This window comes from Dichotomopilus funicola, assembly GCF_033296635.1.
Source record: "Dichotomopilus funicola strain CBS 141.50 unplaced genomic scaffold C8A04scaffold_17, whole genome shotgun sequence".
In the NCBI taxonomy this organism is placed as follows: domain Eukaryota; kingdom Fungi; phylum Ascomycota; class Sordariomycetes; order Sordariales; family Chaetomiaceae; genus Dichotomopilus; species Dichotomopilus funicola.
In genome coordinates, this window is record NW_026944038.1 from 68,679 (window position 1) to 87,999 (window position 19,321).

A 19,321-nucleotide genomic window follows, 5' to 3' on the forward strand; every position below is an offset into this window, starting at 1 on the left:
TAAAGGCACCGCGCCAAATGTCCATCTCCCTGGTGGCCACCTCCTTCTCTTCGCGTTTCCGTTCCTTGGTGCCACCCTGGATATCCATCGTCGTTAAGAGGAAACGCGTAAGGGGTGCTCAGAAACGCCCATGCCACTCGATATCCTCCTCGGTAAGACCAGGCATATCCGAGGGCGTCGCGGGTTCGTCATCTTCGGTCTCGCTATCGTCGGATTCACAGGAAGATAAATCACCAGTCCCACTTTCGGTTTCCTAATTGAACAGGGGCTGGCCATCCTCTCTCTCCGTGAACCACGAGAAATAACCACCCACCAGGAGAGCCTGGACATTGAGGGGCTCGGGGGCGGGGGTTTGCGATTGGGTCTCGCCGGAGTTATGGCCATCTACGGTCGGGGTACCGGAAGCGTCTTCGGTGGCGGCGCTGGCAGAGCCCGGGTTCTGCGCCGACGGGACATGGAGATTCAGGTATTTCTCGAGCTGGTTGCAGATGACAACGTCCCACGACGTCTTGGCGAATTTGAAGGCGAGCAACTCGCGGATCAAGCTAACACCGGCGTCCCGTGTCTCGGGGAAGCGGAGGAGCTCAATCATACCCAGGACCATGATGACTAAGAAGTAATGAGTGATGGGCGAGAGGAAGTTGTGCACGGTGGCGAGTATCTCGTAGAGTTTGGACGTGGCTTGGAGGATATTAGCGCTGCTAGGCGTTCCACTCGCTGCAAGAAGCTCGCCCACGAGCCGGAAGTGCCAGTAGGCCAAGAAAGGGGCCGGGCCGCCGACAGGAGGAGTGGGGAAAGTCGCGTCGAGCATCCGAAGGCAGTGCGCGGCCACCAAGCCCATCGAGGCCCTCTGCTCGTTTGTGCAGTCAAGTGCTGGGCTGAGCATGGTGTGCAGAAACGGGGGCGCGACGGCAGAGACCTCTGTTGATGGGTCGACGAGTCAGTCAGTGAAATGATGCTTGTAGTAAGGGCGCTCGCTCTGGGGCAACTCACGCATGAAGTAGAACGCCTGGTCTCCGAGTAAATTCTTCAGTCGAACCGACGGGACGCTCAACGACTCGATGACCAACGGGGGCACCGCCATGCTGAAGGCGTGCCAGTGGTCGAGTGTGATGAGAACCCACCAGGTGCGCAGTCCCACATTACGAATCGAGTCCGGCTCGTTGTCCTCATCCATCTTGAGATCAACCGTCCGGTTGAACAGTTTCATGGAATATCCAAGCATGACTGCTCGGCCGAGAACTTGGGCCTTGGATACCGTTCCGTACCGCGCCCGGGGGTTGGGAGTGAACTGCTGATCCAGAGAGAGGAGGGTCATGACCAAGATTTGCAGGGAAACCAGGTCGGTGAGGCTATTGGGTTGGGTTGCCTTCGAATCCCACTCGTCGAGGAGGCCCAGCCCTTTGCGGGCAGGAACAGTGACATTGTCCTCAATGTAAGGCTCAAGCATAGCAACAAATGCAAAGCTGAATGCATCTTCCAGGGCCGTTGGCACCCGCCGCATAAGAGACAGCAGCTTGGCCTTGGTGCTCGGCAAGAACGGCAAGATGGGGTGAACGACCTCGAGATACCTGATGACCGTCAGCGATGGCAAGTTCAAATGCAAGTTGGCAGCGTGTTGCCGGCCACTACTTACTTGTCGAAATAATGGTTTTCAATGCCCGGCGACAGCCTCTTTACTGGCTGTTCCGTCTCTACGGGCACGCCGTTTTGTTCAATTCCATCCATCGGCTCGGGCTGGTCCTCTGCAGCACCGCTGACGTTCGCTTGGTTGGTGTTCTGGGCCGTCTCGGCCACTTTCTCCTCGACATCCATTGGGAGTGCGGGAGGGGGGGGTTGGTAATCTGGTGGGATGTTTGGCAGAATTGGCTTGTGGTCGGAAAGCTGGGTCGGCGCAACGCGATTTTGCGGCGGAGTTGGGAAACCCTCGCCTGAAATGCTAGTAAAGGGCCGCTTCTTGTCGCCGTCGGCTAGACTGGGAGATGCAAATGCTTCGCTTGACGATCTCCTGTCAAGACCCTCGGCTCCGGTGTTGAGTTTGCCTTCGATGGTGTTGATGCGATCGGCAAGTTCTTTGATGTACCTGCTACGTGTGAGATCGAGCTAGAGAGAAGAATTTTCAAAACAGAAAGAGAGAGCACAATAGCTCCCCGGCCTAAATGAATAGCAGGCACTGAGACTCGACTCACCCTTTGCTAGGCCCCCGCTTTTGCGGCACCCGGCTGAACAAGCACTGTGCATTTGCTCGGCGACAGTTCGAGCACGGCTCCTCGGTGGCCTCTGACTGGGCATCACACTTGATCTTCTTCCGGCGGCACTCATCGCAAGCCCGTGACACCTTGGACCGTTTCCGGGGCGGTGTGGGATCCCCTGGCGGGTACGGGGCATTCACTGGCCGTGAAAGATGCTCCATGGACATCTGATGCGGTAGCTGTGAGGACGGCGTCCCACCCTGTTCGTAGTGATGATGTTGATGAGGTGGAGCAGAATGCGGCGATATAACCTCTTGTAGATCGTGGTTCTGGAGCTGATGCCCATGGCCGCCCCCGTACTGATGCTCTCTCGACTGCATCTCACGTTCATGGTGTTCTAGTGACGCCTCGAGTTGCTCCTGGAGGTTCGGCTCGGGCTGTTCTTCGGCCTGTGCCTGGCCGTTGTGTTCCTCTTGCTGGGGCATCGAGGTCTGCTGTTCTTGGCCATGGTTGTGGATGGCAGCGTCCATCATTGGCGCGAGGCCTTGTGTCAGTTGAGCTGCCAGTTGAAGTTCGTCCGCGTTGTCCTGCGGGCGGTTGTTTTGCTGATGGGGCATAGGTGCGTCTTGGAGTTCTTGGAGCTGGTGAAGTTCATGGTGTTCATGCTGGCCCTGCTGGTTTGTCGTCAGGGGTAAACTATGGTGTTGCTCTTCCTGAGACACCTGGTGCGCCATGTGAGGATCAAGGTCTCGATGCTGTCCTAGCTGCTCATAGTATTGGGTCTCCGCGGTGTCTACCATCGGAGAGGGGTAGCTTTGCTGCATGACGCCCCCATCGCCCTCTAATGAGGGTTTCTTCTCGTCCATAATGGGCTTCGAGGTGACCGATAAACCTCACTTGATGGTTGGCAAGCCCCTGAATGAGATGCGATGCACCCCGATGGCGCCAGCCCACAAAGAGTAGGATGGGGGGTGCCACCGTTCACACCACGACTAAAGCACGGTTAGTATCATGAACCCATGAGATAGGTCGTCGACCAGCCCAATTTCAACATCTCAATTGGGGTTGCTATGAAAACGATAGCCAAACAAAAGTACATGAAATGCGACCAGAGTCCCAATGCATCGATCAACCGCGATAAACTAGCACCACCAGAGGATCGCGAACAAACAAACACCATCGGCGGTCGCCCGTGATACCATTTCCAGGAGCCATTTTCGCCCAAGAGGGACGTGCGATGCGGCACAAGCAAATGTTGCAGCCACAGAAACACTCCTCCTAGCTAGACGGTTGCGATCGGGTTCGGGAGGATAGGAAAGGAAAATAAAATGTTGATTCGAAAATCAAACAAAGGTCAGAAAAAACATACCTCGGTTCAAGGACCAGGAGACTATTCCCAGTCGGATGCCGTGCCTGGATTATCGCTCGCTGCGGAAGAACTGACAGCTCCGATCGCGAGGGAACGGAACTGGAAGGAGTTTTTACCGTGGTTGGCAAACTCGGAAAAATTGTTTGCGGGCTTGATTGGAGAAAGTGTGGGGAGTGGGATGGGGTTGGGGTGAGGCGCATGGTGTGGCTCAAGCAGTGTGAATATGACTTATACACGGTGTTTTGCACGGTCTTAGCGGCTTAATCTGAGGCATGTCCCCTATTGAGGTGTGAGTGAATACCAAGAAGGAACGACCAAGGGTGACTCAATCCTTACTACGCCTGGGTCAGATTTCACACCTTGATAGAAGGAAGCAAATACACGAGAATAGGTAGTGGCTGTTATTCATCCCCCTGAGCTCGTCAGACCCAACACAACCTGTTAAGCTTGTTATAGATCATCGTTAACTCGCAAAACTCAAATCAAACTACTCAAGGCATATAATCCAATTCGCGCATGATACTCGACTCGAAGAGGTGAGAGGAAGTACAAGTCCGCTAATAATCAAGGGGTATCCTGTGAGGTGTTCTGGGCATCAAAAAATGCGAACCGCGTTTCCATTAAAAATGTTCTGTCAGCCGCTCCTCTGTGGCAGTATCACAGTAAAAGCAGCTGGGTATTGCGAGAAAAAAAAGAACAAAAATCACACGATGGCAGAAAAATGGCCAAAATGGATGTGAGAGACAGAGATGGAGGAGACAATAGAGAAGGAGAAAAAAGGAGGAAGAAAGACAAGATGGCTGTTTGGCTCATCACCCCCCTGGACCCCGCCCGCCCCTTTCATCTCCACAACCTCCGAGTAAAGAACAATCAATACCCTGACATGGGACCCCCTCCCTCAAAAGGAAAGGATACCCTCATTTCGGCTTTCCATCCCTCCCCTCTTGTCTCATTTCAATCCAAGCTCACTTCTTCAGATCGGTGATCGACTTGAGCATTTCGTGATGCTGGTTGGAGATCTCGTCGTCGAAATCTTGCAGCTGTTCGACCGACTGCTGGATCTTAGCGAGCTAGAGATATACAAAACCCCAGTTAGTCAATCACCGTTTCAACTCATGGATTAGAAAAGAATGGAAAGTGTTATTATAAGAATGTTGCGTGATACGCTAGGGTAGTCCGCACCGAAGCTAATGCCGATGAAGAGTGGTCCGGCTCACCCTCAACTTCTGTAGACTGGTCAGCCCCGTCTCCGTTGTCGTCGTCGTTTCCGCTGGCGTTGGCAAAGCGGCTTGCTGCTAGACCCTTGGGGGTGTCGGATTTAGTCTGCATAAAAAAGCCCATCGTGTAAGCAGCAGCACTTTCATCACGAAAATCAATTATGTAACAATTAAAGGGAAATGTACCCTCGCCTCGGCCAGCTCCGCGTCCCGAACCTTGAGCTGCGCCGTGAGTTCAGCAATCCTCTTGTCGGCATCCCCAACCTGCTGCTCCGCATCCGCGAGCTTCTTCAGGTTCTCAGCCGCCAGCGTCTGTGCCTCCTCAACCAACTGGGTCATGCTGTCGTGCATGTCCTTGTAGTCGGCCTCAGACGTCTTCGCCTTGGCCTCAGCCTCGAGCTTGTGCGCTTCCAGCTCCTTTTGCGCCACAGCTAGCTCCTCACGAATGCTGGCAAGGTCTGAGCTAGCCTTGCTCGACGCCTCGCCGGCTTCGGTAAGCGCCTTTTCGTGGTTGTCCTTGACGCCGGCGAGCTCCTTCTCGTGGCTTGCGGTGAGGGCGGCAAGTTGCTCCTTCAAGGCGTCTAGTTCCGTGGTGTCCGGCTTGGCGTTCTTCGCCGCGTCGAGCTCGGCCTGTGCTGTGAACTTCTCCATCTTCTCCAACGCGAGCTGCTGGCGCAGCGTGTCGACTTCCTCCTGAACCTTGGCGTGTTCAGCCGTAAGGGCCGCGAGCGCCTGGTCGGCCTCATCCTTGGCGGCTTGGACCTTGGCTAGCTCTTCCAAAGTAGCCTTGGATTTGCCGGTAAGCTCCTCCAGGACGCTGCTGTGGGTAGCCTTCAACTCGTCGATCTGAGCCTGGGACTGAGCGGTGCCTTCGCTCCTCAAGGCCTCCTTAGCCTCGTTGTGGCCTGCAATCAGTTTCTCCACCTCAGCGGCGTGGTCGTTCTCCAGTGTCTCTTTCAGCGATGCAATCGCCGACGCGTGGCTGACCTCTGCGTCCGCCAGCTTGGCTTGCGCAGCCTCGACTTCCTGCTGGAAACCCTTGGCCGTCTCGAGCTCCGACATCAACTTCTCGATTTCCTCGGCGTGTTTGGCCTCAAATTCCCCCTTGAAGGCGCCGGCCTCCTCAAGCTGGGCCACTAGCTTCGCAACTTCTGCGGCGTGCTGGGATTCAAGGTCGCCCTTGAGGTTGCTGGAAGCCTCGAGTTGAGCCATCAGCTTCTCGACCTCCTCGGAATGCTTGGCCTCCAACTCAGCGTGGGCGCTGCTTGCAGATCCAAGTTCCTCGTTGAGCTTCGCAAGAGCCTCGGCGTGCTGGTTCTCTAGTTCTTCCTTCAGGCTGCTGGCGGCCTCGAGTTGGGCTGTTACCTTGGCCAAATCCTCGGCGTGCTTCGCCTCCAACTCCTTCTTGATTTGCTCTAGAACCGCTGCCTGGCTGTCGTCGCCGGCCGCCTTCGCGGCAGCCAATTCGTCGGCGTGTTTGGCGATGATCTGCTCCTTCTCGGCATCCGAGTCCTTCTTCAACCCCTCAATAATCTCAGCGTGGGTCGCTTTCAGGCCCTCGAGTTCCTTAGCCAAACCGGCCTCGCTCTCGCCTCTGAGGATGTCAAGCTGGGTAGCGTGGCTGGCCTTAAGAGCCTCAAGCTCCTTCTCACCGCCCTCCTGTGCCTGCCGAGCCAGGCTCTTGGCGCCCTCCAACTCCTCAGCATGACTCGCTTGCAAGGCATCTAGAGCTTGCTGGTGCTCAAGTTCCTTTGCCTCCAACGCCTTGACCGCCGCCTCGTGTTCGGCCTTGGCGGCCGCTAGAGCTTCGGTATGGCTTCCAACGGCGTCGTCGTGTGTCTTGACGAGCTCATCGTGCTTGACCTCCAACTCCTCAAAGCGACGCTTGAAGAAAGCATCGCCCCGAAGACTCTCAATCTCGTTCTCGTAATCCTGGCTGACCTGCTGGAGCTGCTTTTGGTGGTGTTCGGCAGCAGAGGCCGTCTCCTCCTTGATCTTGGAAATGGTCTCATCCTTGGAACTGCTCTCCTCCTTGAGTGAATCAATGATTTTCTGGAGCTCGGCATGCGAACCGGTGGCCTTGGCAGTCTCATCCTTGACAGTGGACAGCTCGGCTTCCGCCTCAGCAACCTTGGCTTCGAGGGCAGCCAAAGCGGCGGTCTTCGCCTCAAGCTCAGACTTGGCAGTTTCAGCAGCCTTCTCTGCCGCCTCGAGCTTGGTCTTGAGCTCGGCGATTTCGGCCTCCAATTCACCCAGCTTAGAGGAACTAGCTGTGGCTGCAGCGGCCAGCTTCTCCTCGTGAGCAGTTTCCAGTGTCGCATGGCTCGACGTGAGGTCGTCAATCTTCTTTTGGAGGTCGGCGATGGCGCTGTCGTGGGTCGCGTTGAGCTCTTCGATGGCCTTTGCATGGTTGGCGACAATCACTTCGTTTCCACCTTGCAACTCGTCGGCATGCTGGGCCTTCAGATCTTCCAGTGACGTCTTCAAACTGGCCAGATCGGCTTCGGCAGCCTCCTTTGCGCTAGTGGCCTCGGCGAGCTCGCTCTTCTGAGTCGCAAGTTCGGCTTCGGCCGCCGCAAGTTGTTCCTGGGCCTCGGACACCTTGGCGTTGAGGGCCTCGATCTCGGCGGCATGTTCGGTCTTCAAAGCCTCCAGAGACTCCTGGTTAAGGGCCGCGTCTGGAACGGCGTCATCGGTGCCGGACTTGCTGGCAAGTTCCGTGATCTTCTCCTGGGACGACGCGATTTGAGCCTTCAGCTCGGTGATCTCGGACTCGCTTGCGGCAAGCTTGGCTTTGAGCTCCTCGATTTCCTTCGAGGACCCAGCGGTCACGCTGGACGCGTTCGAGGCCAAAGATGCCCGTGGCCCATGGCGAGTGGCTCCGGCCGCGGGGGCGGCCGACACCGACAGCCGCTTCTTTGCATCGGCCACGGCACCAGTGGTGGGGGGCTTCGAAAGGGTACGGGTCGTAGCAGCGGGAGCTGAGGACCCAATTGTCGAAGGTCGCGAAGTGGCCGTAGTCGTCCGCGAGGGAGCAGCACCGGCAGCCGTCGGAGGCTTCCTCGCGGTAGCGGTCGTGGCGCCGGCGCTGGGTCTCGGCTTGGCGGGCGACGCAGGAGTGCCAGTCACAGCCGAGGAAGTACGGCGCGACGCAGCGGATACCCCTGACAGGGGCGCCCGCTTCTTCTCATCTTCGGAAACCGAAGGACGCGACCGATGCGAAACGGACGAGGCAGCGGTAGAAGGCCTCTTCGCTGCCGTGGTCGCGGTACCGGGCCGGACGGGGGGCTTGGCCCCGGTGGCCGAGGCGGCAGTCCGTGTGCTTGTGGTTGAGCTCGCAGTCGACTTGGTACCGGTGGTACTAGCGCCGACGGGCCGACGAGTCGTGGAGGATGCAGTGCCGGTAGTGCGCTTCGTGGCCGTGGTACCGGCCGTGGCTTTCTTGTCCACGGTACTCTTCGGCGAGGTAGGGGTCGAGGGGGCCGCGGACTCTGAGGTGGCTACCGACGCAGGCGCGGGTGCAGGCGCGGGTGCCGGCGCAGGGGCATCGTTGTGCTGGACAACCTCGAAACTATCGACTTCGGACATGATGGGCTACGGAGGCAAATAACGGAGACCGAGGCGAGATCTATCGACAATTGAACTGCAGTATGTCCCGAGCTATGTTGTTATAACAGGGTCAGTTTGTGGGAGTCAACGGCGGTGTGCGAAGAGAGATGGCGCGCAACGAGAAGAAAAAAAAGAAATAAGAAATAAGCCGCCCGAGCTCAACGAGAGAGAGAGCTTCCTTGACCCTCTTGAGCAATGTGTCCGCTGGCGATCAAGGGCTAGACACCAGGCTAGGCTGTGGAGGGGTCGAAACGAAGCTGGTCAACGTTGTCAAAGAAGAGCTGCAACATACCTGTCCCCTGTCGTCTGTCGTCCGACAAAGGATTTCCAGACCGCTGCGCAGCGAACCAGCGAAAGAGTTGAATCTGCCGGGAAGCGCACTGCAGGACGCTTGGACCGGGCGGGCGCTAACAGATCGAGTGTCAAAAGGTGCAGGAACAGTACGCAAACCAGCAAGCAACAGAGTCTCGCAGCAGAAAGTGCGAATGAGATGAGTTGAAACAGAAACGCACCGCGCAAGAGCTCCTTTCGTTGTCAATTGGGGGGTGGCCGGCGGTGATCACAGGAAAAAGAGGAGGTTGTGTCCTTGCTTGTCCCAATGCGCCAAAGAAGGGGAGGTGAAAAAGAGAGGAGCCCCGAACCCGCTCTCCCATGTCCTGGGGAGCTCCCAGATCGGCAAAGGCGCTGCCTGTTAGCGTGGTGGGTGGGCTCGGCGGGCAGGGACTGTGGAGATGTTGCAGAAAACACCGGATGGGGGGCTGCGAACTACTGGGGTCCAGTCGATTCTGCCGGCCCTGCCCACTTGCCCATTCATTCATCAGGTCATTCCCCTCAACGCAAACTGCCCCCTTTGGCGCTGGGTGTCCGCCCATGCATCCATCCAGTGCCATCCACTCACAACCACGGCCCCGTCATCATGCAGCGCCACTCATCTCCATTCGCCAACGACCTCTATCCGATTATGGTCACGCCTCTTTTGGGGAACCCTTTGGGTGGTTGTTCACGATGCCGCGGTAGTCCGATCCCTGGATGTTGCACATCTCTTATGAAGCGCGGAAGCAAAGTGTGAGTTGGCTATGCCTCCAATTCTGTGGTCCAAGTTCCCGGCTTGCCGGCCTTCACAAAGTTAAAGCAAAGGCCTGGAAATAAGTAGACGTTACGCTCTCGCTAATTAGGGGTTTGAACTCCCCAGTATCTTATCTATTGGTGGGCTGCGATGTATTGTCACTAATTACCTGATTCGCGTCCCCTGCCAGCCTCCAAAGAGGGCAACTAGTGGCCAGGACACATCAACTTAATGACCTTCCCGTCACAGTTGTTTCGCCAGTTTTACGCAGTCAGGAATTCGCATCTCAAACCGGATGATAACGCGACCCCGCGAGGATCAACCCGGGTTCTTGGCCGGGAAAACGACCACTTGGTGCCGGGTTGATCCCGCTGACGACATAACGTTAGTTAGACGCCTGTGTTACACATGGAGCGCCGGGAACAGTGTCTCATGTGTATCAAATGCCATGCCGTGGGGGAGGTGGCCCAATTTGGCTCATGCGGGTACCTTACAGAACGTGCTTCCTCGGTCCAATTTTCTAGAATACCAGGTCAAGTACCCCCGTGATTTCTTTGCATATCTGTGGAACGCCATCTTTACGCAGCTCGAATAGGAAGGGGTCATGAACCCTTAGCCGTGGTCTAAATGGCTCAAGCAGAATATGATGTGGCTTGTTCATGCTCAAAACTGGTATTTTTTGCTGCGCAGCGGAGGTTGCGGAAAGTAAATACTCGTATTTCTTTTAAGCGAAGCCACATCCCACCTACAGGGACGTCCAAAACCAAACGGGGTATCTCTCAAAATGACAGCAAAAGCGAAAAAAACAACAAACCCTGGTCTCACCATTGACACCAGCTCATCCATACCATCCGTCCATAGCTTTCCCTCCCTCATGGACTTGACTTTAACCCACCCTAGCATTTGTTACCTGGGCGAAGATGGACCCGGTGACCGATAATACCCCTCTCTCTCCAACCGTTCCTTGTACGCCACAACCTCCTCAAGACTCCGGTTCAGCGCATCAGCACACACATCCAAATAACCCCGAGACCTGTTAGGTCGTTTCAGCTCCGCCAAAAACCACTCCGTCTCTTCTTCGTCCCAGGGATGGCCCTCTTCTTCCAATCCCGACTCAAATTCGGGCTCCGGGGAGGAAGAAAGTATCGACATTGGGGCAGGGGGCAGCTGAGCTGGGATTGAACTTGAAGGTGTGGGTCTGGCGGTGGTGTAGTCGCTGCTCCTGCTGTTGCTTTCCACGGAGAGCCGAGGCGGTACGGGGTATGTGGGCGGCACGGGCCGGCGTGCGAGGGCTTGTTGGAACTTGGCGGCCATGGGCCGAGCCTGGGCGGTGACAACCCCGAATGATCTCATCCAAGCGTCGTGGCTAACTTGTTCCTGCGCCCACTGCTGTTCTTGCCCTCTGGCTTTCTGCTCGCGGATCCGCCTGTCACGCGCCTGCTTCTCGCGCAGCTCTCGGGCTCGGTCGAGTTCCGCGTTGGCTTCGTCGACTTGTTGTCGGAGGTGGTGCCGCCACTTCTGGAGTAGGGCTGCAAACTTTGCTTGGTTCTCCTGCATGGTTTCAGGGTCACCTGCTGGGCCAGACGCTGGCTTACCCCAATATGGCTTTGAAAGCGCTTCCAGGCGTGATAGCCACCCCGAGATGACCATCAGGTATTGAATTGTGGTCCACGTGAAACGGCCATCGGAGGGAACCGCGACACTCGACAGGGAGTCTGGTCTCGTCACGCCCAGGCTGAAGGTTATCCGCAGAACCAGGACAGCCATAGGGATGGCAAGGGTTAGAAGGTCGCTACCAAAAGCCTGGGCACGCTTTTCTGTGGCCTTATTCTTTTCGCGCAAAGCCATGTCGGTGGCCCACCGTTCCATCGTTGTCAAAGTTTTGTCCAACTTTGCCATGACTTTGCCGAGCAGCCGCTGGTTCTTCGAGAGGATTTCGGATTGTGCTTTGAGGTCCAGCGCACTGGGAACATCCTCCAGAACATCACCGATGGCATCGAGATGCGCGAATATGCTGCCCCCCAACCTCGTCCGCGCACGCGCTGCATCAAGTTCCGCGATCCATCTGCTCCGCCCCACCCAGCCTTCTTTCCCCATGATGTCCAATAAGTTGTTCACCTGACGGCAGTTTATGGAGACTAGGTGTTCCCTCTCCACGTAAGGGCGCACCACGATTTCGTGATTCGGCAGCTGCTCTTCATCGGAATCGTCTACGTCCAGATCGCCAAGCCCCTCCCAATCCTCGTCGCTACTCGCAGAGGGCCCCGAATCGCTCTTGGAGTCCTGACTCTCCTCCAAACGGCTGTGCCCCTCAGGGGCTTGATTCGGCCAAGGCTGGGTGGAAATGACGTTCTTTCCGGCCTTCGAGAGCCGCTCTGCGGCAAGATCAGACAATTCGTTATCATCGTCCTCGGGAACATCGTATATGTCGGACGGAATATTTCTTGTGCGGCGTCTGGTTGCAGAGGACTGCAACTCCGGGCTGCCAGCAGGATCGGAACCGTCCCCATTCGTCGAGCCACCAGCATGCCCGTCTCTTGGCTCGGGTGTTCCAGGGGTCGAATATGCAGCGCCGGTTTGCACAGGAGTGGCCCGTAGACCGAGGTTGCCCAATATTTCGACCGATTGAACATTACGACGCAAGCGCCGGACACGAATGTCACGGCCCCTTGTAGCTGTTTTCTTTGCTATCATTTGGTTCTGCGGTTGTGGTTGTCGCGTAGTGGGCACCGAACCCTCGTTTCGGCGGCGCGGCCGGGCAGCCGTGGCGTGAAGAGCGGCGTCTACGCCCGCGTCCTCACCGTCGCTTTGGGCTCTCCTCATCTGTCGCGCATCGGCTTCTCTCTTCGGGTGTTTGCGGTGCGATTGCTCGGCAGTCGCATCGGAGGGTCGTTTTCGGTTCTTGGCAAAGTGTTGCTCCGGCTCGGCTTTTTGACGCGGCCTTACACTCAAAGTGACAGGTCCTTGGGGTTGTGGTCGTCGGCGTGAATGTTGGGCTGGGATTGATTCGTTGCTGTCGCTACCATCGCTGCTGTCGCGACCGTGACCACTGTCATTGCTATCGCCGCTGTGACGCTCTCCGCGCGTCGTAGGGGCCGCACCGCTCCTAGTTGTTACCGGCATACTCGGCAGGGCGTTGGTCAGAGGATCAGAAGCTTGGGTTGAATGTTGGTTGTCCGTCTCTCAGATCCCACCCGGATCATGGTGGTCTGGATACACGGTCGAGCTGCGTGCGCTTCTGTTCGGATGTTTTGGTTGGCCGAGCGATCTGCAAGCAGAACTCCCGCTTGCCCCACAGCCCCTCAGCGGAATCGGCCCCATTATTTTCGAGGTCAAGCGACGAACGGTACTTTGTAACTTTGAAAGTTACTTACTCTGGAGCTACCTTTGAAGTTCCTGAGGTTATTTCAAGGCTGTGTTATGTTTATCTTTTTCCAAGGGAACATCGAAATCCAGACGGCTTTCTAGAGACGAAAGGCTACCTCACCAATTGAACATGTTCCCCATGTTGGCAATGTAGTGCGGACCTATGTGACGGGCAGATTCGGAAGACAGAAAATACCCAGATTGAGAAAGCGGGTTCTTATCGAAGGATTCCACGGACCGAACACCGTCTTCGCTCCTGGTTTGAAGCTGAAAGCCAGGATTGTAGCAACCGCCGAGCCTTGGCCTACATTATTATCCCTGCTTTGTGAAACAACGAAGTCGTTGCTGTTGGATGATTCTGTCGCGATTGCAAGCAGAGACCCGTTACGGAAGCTTACACGAAAGTCCCCACTTCAAGCTTCCCTGCGCCGTCAGCAGGTGCGCCAACCGCGCGCGCAGCGGCCCCACCACCCGCTGCGAGTGAACCCTTGATCACCATCACTTCTTCCTTCTCGCCGTCGTCCGGTTGCCGGCTTCAAACTTCGGATCTTATCTGCATCACGAAATTTCCTCTGCAGCGCCGAGCCTCCCCCGCGTTCTAGGCATGATGTCTTAAGTGCCATAGGAAAAGACTCGCCCCCCCCGAAACAATTGCTCCTCGTTTCTCCCGTCCCCACTGTCGCGTGTCCAACTCGGGACGTCAGAATTACCAACAAATAACGACGATGACCAACCGCGCAGCCCTTCCCGGGCGTAGGATACCGGGCCAGGCCAATGGCATTTTTGCGGTGCCCTCCATGGCCGTCGGCCTTGCTCGTGTCCTCTCCATGACATTGTCGACAGCCTATGCGGCGCCGTTAGATGTTTTGGGCCATGGCGGTGGTGGTGACGAACCCGAGGCTGACGGCGCGAGCCTTTGGGTGCTTTATGTGGCATCGCTTGTTCTTGTTTTGTCCGGTGGAGCTTTTGCAGGATTGACTATTGCGTAAGATGACATTCAGCATGATTGGAATGCAAAGAAAACACAGCTGCTAACTTGCCTCGAGGTTGATGGGACAGGATGGCATCTACCTACAGGTCATGGCTGGGGATCCGAGCGAACCGCAACAAAAAAACGCGAGACGAGTATACGAATTGTTGAAGAAGGGCAAGCATTGGGTGCTGGTAACATTGCTCTTGGCCAATGTTATTGTGAACGAGACACTCCCCGTGGTTCTCGACCGTTGTCTGGGTGGAGGTGTTGCTGCTGTGGTGGGCTCCACGTTCTTGATCGGTATGTTTATCCACGTCGCGTGTCCTGAAAGCCTACATGTATTGGCCCGTATTCTAACGTTCGCTTCCGTTAGTGATCTTCGGCGAGGTTCTTCCCCAATCTGTCTGTGTCCGTTATGGCCTGCAAATCGGCGGCTACATGTCCAAACCGGTTCTCGCCATGATGTACCTAATGGCACCGATCGCCTGGCCAACAGCGAAGCTACTCGATTGGCTCCTTGGTGAAGACCACGGCACCGTCTACAAGAAGAGCGGACTGAAAACCCTAGTCACCCTCCACAAGAGCTTGGGCGACGTATCGCAGCGCTTAAACCAAGACGAGGTCACCATCATCAGCGCGGTGCTGGACTTGAAGGAAAAGCCTGTCGCAAACGTGATGACACCGATGGATGACGTTTTTGTCATGGACGAAGACACCGTGCTGGACGAGCCAACCATGGATATGATACTTTCGGCGGGCTACTCGCGCGTCCCGATCCACGAGACAGGGAACCCCACCAACTTCGTCGGCATGTTGCTCGTTAAGATTCTCATTACCTACGATCCTGAAGACGCCAAGCTTGTCCGTGACTTCCCGTTGGCCACCCTTCCCGAGACTCGCCCGGAGACGAGCTGCTTGGATATCGTCAACTTTTTCCAAGAGGGGAAGTCCCACATGGTGCTGGTCTCTTCGTATCCGGGAGAGGATCACGGCGCCCTTGGCGTGGTGACATTAGAGGATGTGATTGAGGAGCTGATCGGAGAGTAAGCTGCCGCCTGCATCGTCACTACGTGCCAGGAGATCGTGCTGACTTGTTTAGGGAAATTATTGACGAGTCGGATGTCTACATTGACGTTCACAAGGCAATTCGCCGCTTAACCCCGGCCCCGAAAGCAAAGGTCCAACGGCGACTGTCGGAAGACCCAAGTACAAGGTATAGTGATAGCGTCAGCGACAGCGCTATTCTCACTGTCCCGAAGTTGGATCAACCGACGGCCGCGACGGGCACGGATTCACCTTTGCTGTCGAGTAGTCCTAAGACAGCAACGCTGATGATGCGTCGAAGTTCTGCCGGCTTAGATGGCCAGTCTGTCAAGACGACCGTTCCAGTCCGGGCCAATTTCCAAGATATCAAGCAACATCTTAAGCACCTCGGGCCTTCCAACCCGGCTACAAACCCCAACAAAACACGGTCGACCACGGTCAAGATCAAGCCGGGAAGCGGTGCCCATGTCCGGTCAGGCTCAGCTGCCGAGCCGGCAACTGAGGAGGTACCAGCGGAGGAAGGAGACGAGACCACCAGTTTGCTCAAATCCCAAATTACTGGCAAAGACGGCGTCCAGGCGCTGAGGCAAACATACGGGTCCACAAGTCCTTCCATCACGGTACAGATTGTACCGCCCCGCACTGATACTCCCGCCGATGCTGGGTCAGAGGGTGTGGATAAGTCGACACAAACCCCCATTCAACCCAGCCTCCTCGACCAAGAGACTGAAGAATCATCACAACCACATCTATGGCAATCACGGGGACAGCCTTCCCCGCCACTGCCCAGACAACCTCGCTCCAACTCCAGCGCCGAGAGCGGAGCGGGTGAAGATACCACGGGCAGAACGGATACCATCCTGAGCCTAGGGCGACCGTACGTCCGCAGCGGCAGCATCACCGAGAACATTGTCGAGTCGCGTGGCGTGCGGAAGGTAGTCCTCGAAACAACAAGTTCTGCAGAGGACGAGGAGGCAATCGGGCAGGGTTCATCGTCCCCTGAACAACAACCCTCTCACTCTGTGACGCGTGCCCCGTTTGGGCTCTTCGCGAGGGACGGCAAGTCAAACAGCAAGGATAAAGCGGACGAAGCTGGGAATCTGCCCAGCCAACCGGGCCAGGAGGGAGAAGGAGAGGGAGATGAAGACGAGGAGGCGCTTTTATCACCTGGTCCTGAGGATGATGAAGACGGCGGTCCTGAGTCGTACGCGGAAGCTGCTGCACAAGGGACACAGCAAGAAGGGGAAGCAGGGGGGGCGAGTGGAGCGGGCGGGAAAAAGAAGAACCGGAGGAAAAAGCGGAAGGGCGGCAAGTCGTAAGCGGCGGGGCATTGCTGGATTTGGTGGCCTGGATGAAATAGGATTGTATTTATGAAGGTATTGTGTACGGTTTACCACTTCGGGTGTGCGAGGGTCAGTTTTGCATTGGGTTCTTTTCGGATGGACCGGGACGGTTGGAGGGATTTGTGGTTGAGATTGCCTTGGGTTTTACGTGTGCTATTCCCTCCGTGGGCTGTAGTTTAGTGTATTAGTATAATTAACGTGGTGGTTTATACCAATTGGTCGTGACATCCCAAGCACCCACCGAGGATTGTTTTGGACCTACATTCCCTTGCTGACGTCACAGGTAGAGTGGAGACATCCCACATGGAGGCCCTAGCTCCAATTTCTGAGTGGGATAACGTTAACCCCGCCATGAAACTGACGGTAATTATACGCGGTGTTCTGGAGAAACATGAGCTACGGATAGATGAGAGTGTTAAACGCAAGGACGAAGTGTTGAATAGGGACAATTGATATTGACCTTCATATACTCTCTCTCTTCATGTGGAATCTTAAACTCCTAATTGAACGTGTAAGCTGACCTAAAAATCCTCCCTCTTTCTCCGGTCTACACCTCCTCCAAATGTAACCCCCACGCAAGTAATTTCGTGTAACGGCATCATCGGTTGATTCCAAATGCTTCAAGCATCAAACCCCGCCATCTCACCATCTCACCATAAATCATCTCGCGAGCCCCATGAATTATTCACTCCGTGCTGCACAGAGACTTCGCTTTCTCTTCCCTTCACTGCAAAAGAAACCGACGTTCAACATTGGACCAGGTGAGTTTATTGAAGATTATAAAAGCATTTGATGAGGTGTTCAGTGCTCACATTTGAGTTCAATTTTAAAGGCATTTGGCGAGGCTTTGCTACTATGGCGTCCACTACCGATACCAAGAACTACAAGTTCAACCACTCCATGTAAGGTCTATCCCAAATCACGATACAGAGTCGAGGTTAACCAGTCGATGTAGGCTGCGGGTCAAAGATCCCAAGGAGTCCGGTATGTAAAGACCTAGTCGGCCGTCCAGATTCGTAACTTCATATAACTCACACTCCCCCAGTCAAATTCTACTCCTTCCTAGGCATGTCCCTAATCAAAAAGCTCGAATTCCCCGACGCCAAATTCGACCTCTACTTCCTCGGCTTCGACTCGCCGCAAGCCGCCTCCGGCGGCAACAACGTCTGGGACCGCGAAGGCCTGATCGAGCTCACCCACAACTACGGCACCGAAAACGACGCCAACTACCGCGTCAACAACGGCAATGTCGAGCCGCACCGCGGGTTCGGCCATACCTGTGTTAGTGTGGACAATATCCAGGCTGCCTGCAGGCGGATTGAGGAGGCTGGGTACCGGTTTCAGAAGAAGTTGACGGATGGGCGTATGCGGCATATTGCGTTTGCGCTGGACCCGGATGGGTATTGGGTGGAGATTATTGGGCAGAGGCCCGTGGCGGAGACGGAGGAGGTGAAGGTGACGGATGTGAAGACTTATCGGATGGTAGGCCCCCCCCTTCTTTTCTGAAGAAGTACGTGTTAGAGCCTTTTGCTAACCTCCCATCAGAACCACACCATGATCCGAGTCAAGGACGCAGAAAAATCCCTAAAGTTCTACCAGGACGTCCTAGGCATGTCGCTGTTCCGCAAGCACGAGGCCGCGGCGGCGGGCTTCAATCTCTATTTCCTCGGCTACCCGGGCGAGAAGGGGGTGCCGGGCGAGGGCCAGGGCACGGCGGACCGCGAGGGCTTGCTGGAGCTGACGTGGAATTATGGGACGGAGAAGGATGAGAATTTCAAGTACCATGATGGGAACAGTCAGCCGCAGGGGTTTGGGCATATCTGTGAGTTTTTTTCCTCTCTCTTTTCCATCTCTAGTCTGCATATAGAAATAGAGACTAACATACACAGGCGTCTCGGTGGACAACCTTGACGCGGCCTGCGCCCGGCTCGAGTCGCTCAACGTCAACTGGAAGAAGCGGTTGACGGACGGGCGCATGAAGAATGTGGCGTTTGTGCTGGACCCGGATGGGTACTGGGTTGAGATTGTGCAGAACGAGCGGTTCACGGGACAGGATAACTTTTAGACTGTGTCTTCCCTGTAGAGGGATTGGGAATGGCGAGGAGAGACGGGAATTGTGTATGTACGTGCATGATATGATCAACATCTGGGTCGACTGAACGGGCTCAAGCGGCTGTCGCGCGTAAACACACACTCACTTACTGCCCTGACTTTTGCCTGTCTGTCCCCTTGGTCCAACCTGCCATCCAGTGTATACCATTCCGCGGAGACATGTCAATTCGGTGTATGTATGTACCAACCAGAACCCGCATCACGCACGTATCCCCTTCGACCAAGTTTGGGAATGAAACGCAGATTCGCTCATTCATCGCCCATCTAACACTGCAAGTTAATTCGCCCAAAACGTCCCCATGCATGCATTTCGCTCACACGACTCAATTGACAGGCTGGCTGCAGAGCTGCATTAGCCAAACGTGGGGTGCATTCATCTTGAGTGGCTTGAGTGGCTCTATCGTTCGGGTGCAGTGGCCAGCGTGGGTGAGGGGTCGAATTTGGAGATGGCGATCATAAGCAATCGGGCACGTTTTCACTCACGAGTGCACGGTTCGTTACTCGACCATAGACAGTAGATGAGAGAGGTGAGAGTAGAAGCCCATTGGTTTTCTCCGTTCTTCTTCTGCATTCATGCCTGGATATCTGCAATCGAGAGTTTATTCGGTTCTAGATTGGCTGGGGAACCCGGGTTGCTGGGACGTTCTTGGTAGAGCGGCGGATGGATAAAAACCCAGAAAGGAAGAGAGAGAGACAAGGGACAGACAGACTTGGAGTGGAAAGGATAAATACCTAGGTAAGCAGAGAAAAGGCGATGACATATGCATCTGGATAATAAGAACACCGGATTGGGTGAACTTGTAAGGGTCCATGAGACGGGACGAAGAAGGTGGTGTGATGCTTCCCGTCCCTCCTTGCTTTGACCCTCCTTTCCAGTACATCGACGGCTCGACGGGTAGATACCCCAACTCAATCCGGCCCCAATATGATACTCCTCCCCCTCATTTACCTCTTTTCAACCGCATACACACAGATATACTTGAACAACCCCCACTCGGAACCCATCCGACCAGCCGCTCGACAGATGCAT

At 55.6% G+C, this 19,321-nt stretch overlaps 5 protein-coding genes across 5 annotated transcripts; 2 read left to right on the forward strand and 3 right to left on the reverse strand.

The window, feature by feature from the left end:
- Window positions 1-253: 253 nt before the first annotated feature.
- C8A04DRAFT_26951 (uncharacterized protein) lies at window positions 254-3,058 on the reverse strand (the record flags this gene model as incomplete). Its single annotated transcript, XM_062780113.1, has 4 exons — window positions 254-921; window positions 994-1,571; window positions 1,637-2,083; window positions 2,190-3,058. 4 exons carry the CDS (start codon window positions 3,056-3,058, stop codon window positions 254-256), a joined length of 2,562 nt encoding a protein of 853 aa, XP_062638567.1.
- A 1,646-nt stretch (window positions 3,059-4,704) lies between these two features.
- C8A04DRAFT_10773 (uncharacterized protein) lies at window positions 4,705-8,366 on the reverse strand (the record flags this gene model as incomplete). Its single annotated transcript, XM_062776712.1, has 2 exons — window positions 4,705-4,884; window positions 4,965-8,366. 2 exons carry the CDS (start codon window positions 8,364-8,366, stop codon window positions 4,705-4,707), a joined length of 3,582 nt encoding a protein of 1,193 aa, XP_062638568.1.
- Window positions 8,367-10,359: 1,993 nt separating this feature from the next.
- Window positions 10,360-12,576, reverse strand: C8A04DRAFT_26953 (uncharacterized protein; the record flags this gene model as incomplete). Its single annotated transcript, XM_062780114.1, has 1 exon — window positions 10,360-12,576. One exon carries the CDS (start codon window positions 12,574-12,576, stop codon window positions 10,360-10,362), a length of 2,217 nt encoding a protein of 738 aa, XP_062638569.1.
- A 968-nt stretch (window positions 12,577-13,544) lies between these two features.
- C8A04DRAFT_35921 (uncharacterized protein) lies at window positions 13,545-16,155 on the forward strand (the record flags this gene model as incomplete). The annotated part of the gene is made up of 4 exons (XM_062783340.1): window positions 13,545-13,804; window positions 13,866-14,092; window positions 14,166-14,835; window positions 14,892-16,155. 4 exons carry the CDS (start codon window positions 13,545-13,547, stop codon window positions 16,153-16,155), a joined length of 2,421 nt encoding a protein of 806 aa, XP_062638570.1.
- An 879-nt stretch (window positions 16,156-17,034) lies between these two features.
- Window positions 17,035-18,244, forward strand: C8A04DRAFT_10855 (Glyoxalase/Bleomycin resistance protein/Dihydroxybiphenyl dioxygenase; the record flags this gene model as incomplete). The annotated part of the gene is made up of 5 exons (XM_062776738.1): window positions 17,035-17,081; window positions 17,135-17,163; window positions 17,225-17,661; window positions 17,725-18,001; window positions 18,069-18,244. 5 exons carry the CDS (start codon window positions 17,035-17,037, stop codon window positions 18,242-18,244), a joined length of 966 nt encoding a protein of 321 aa, XP_062638571.1.
- Between the last annotated feature and the right edge of the window lie 1,077 nt (window positions 18,245-19,321).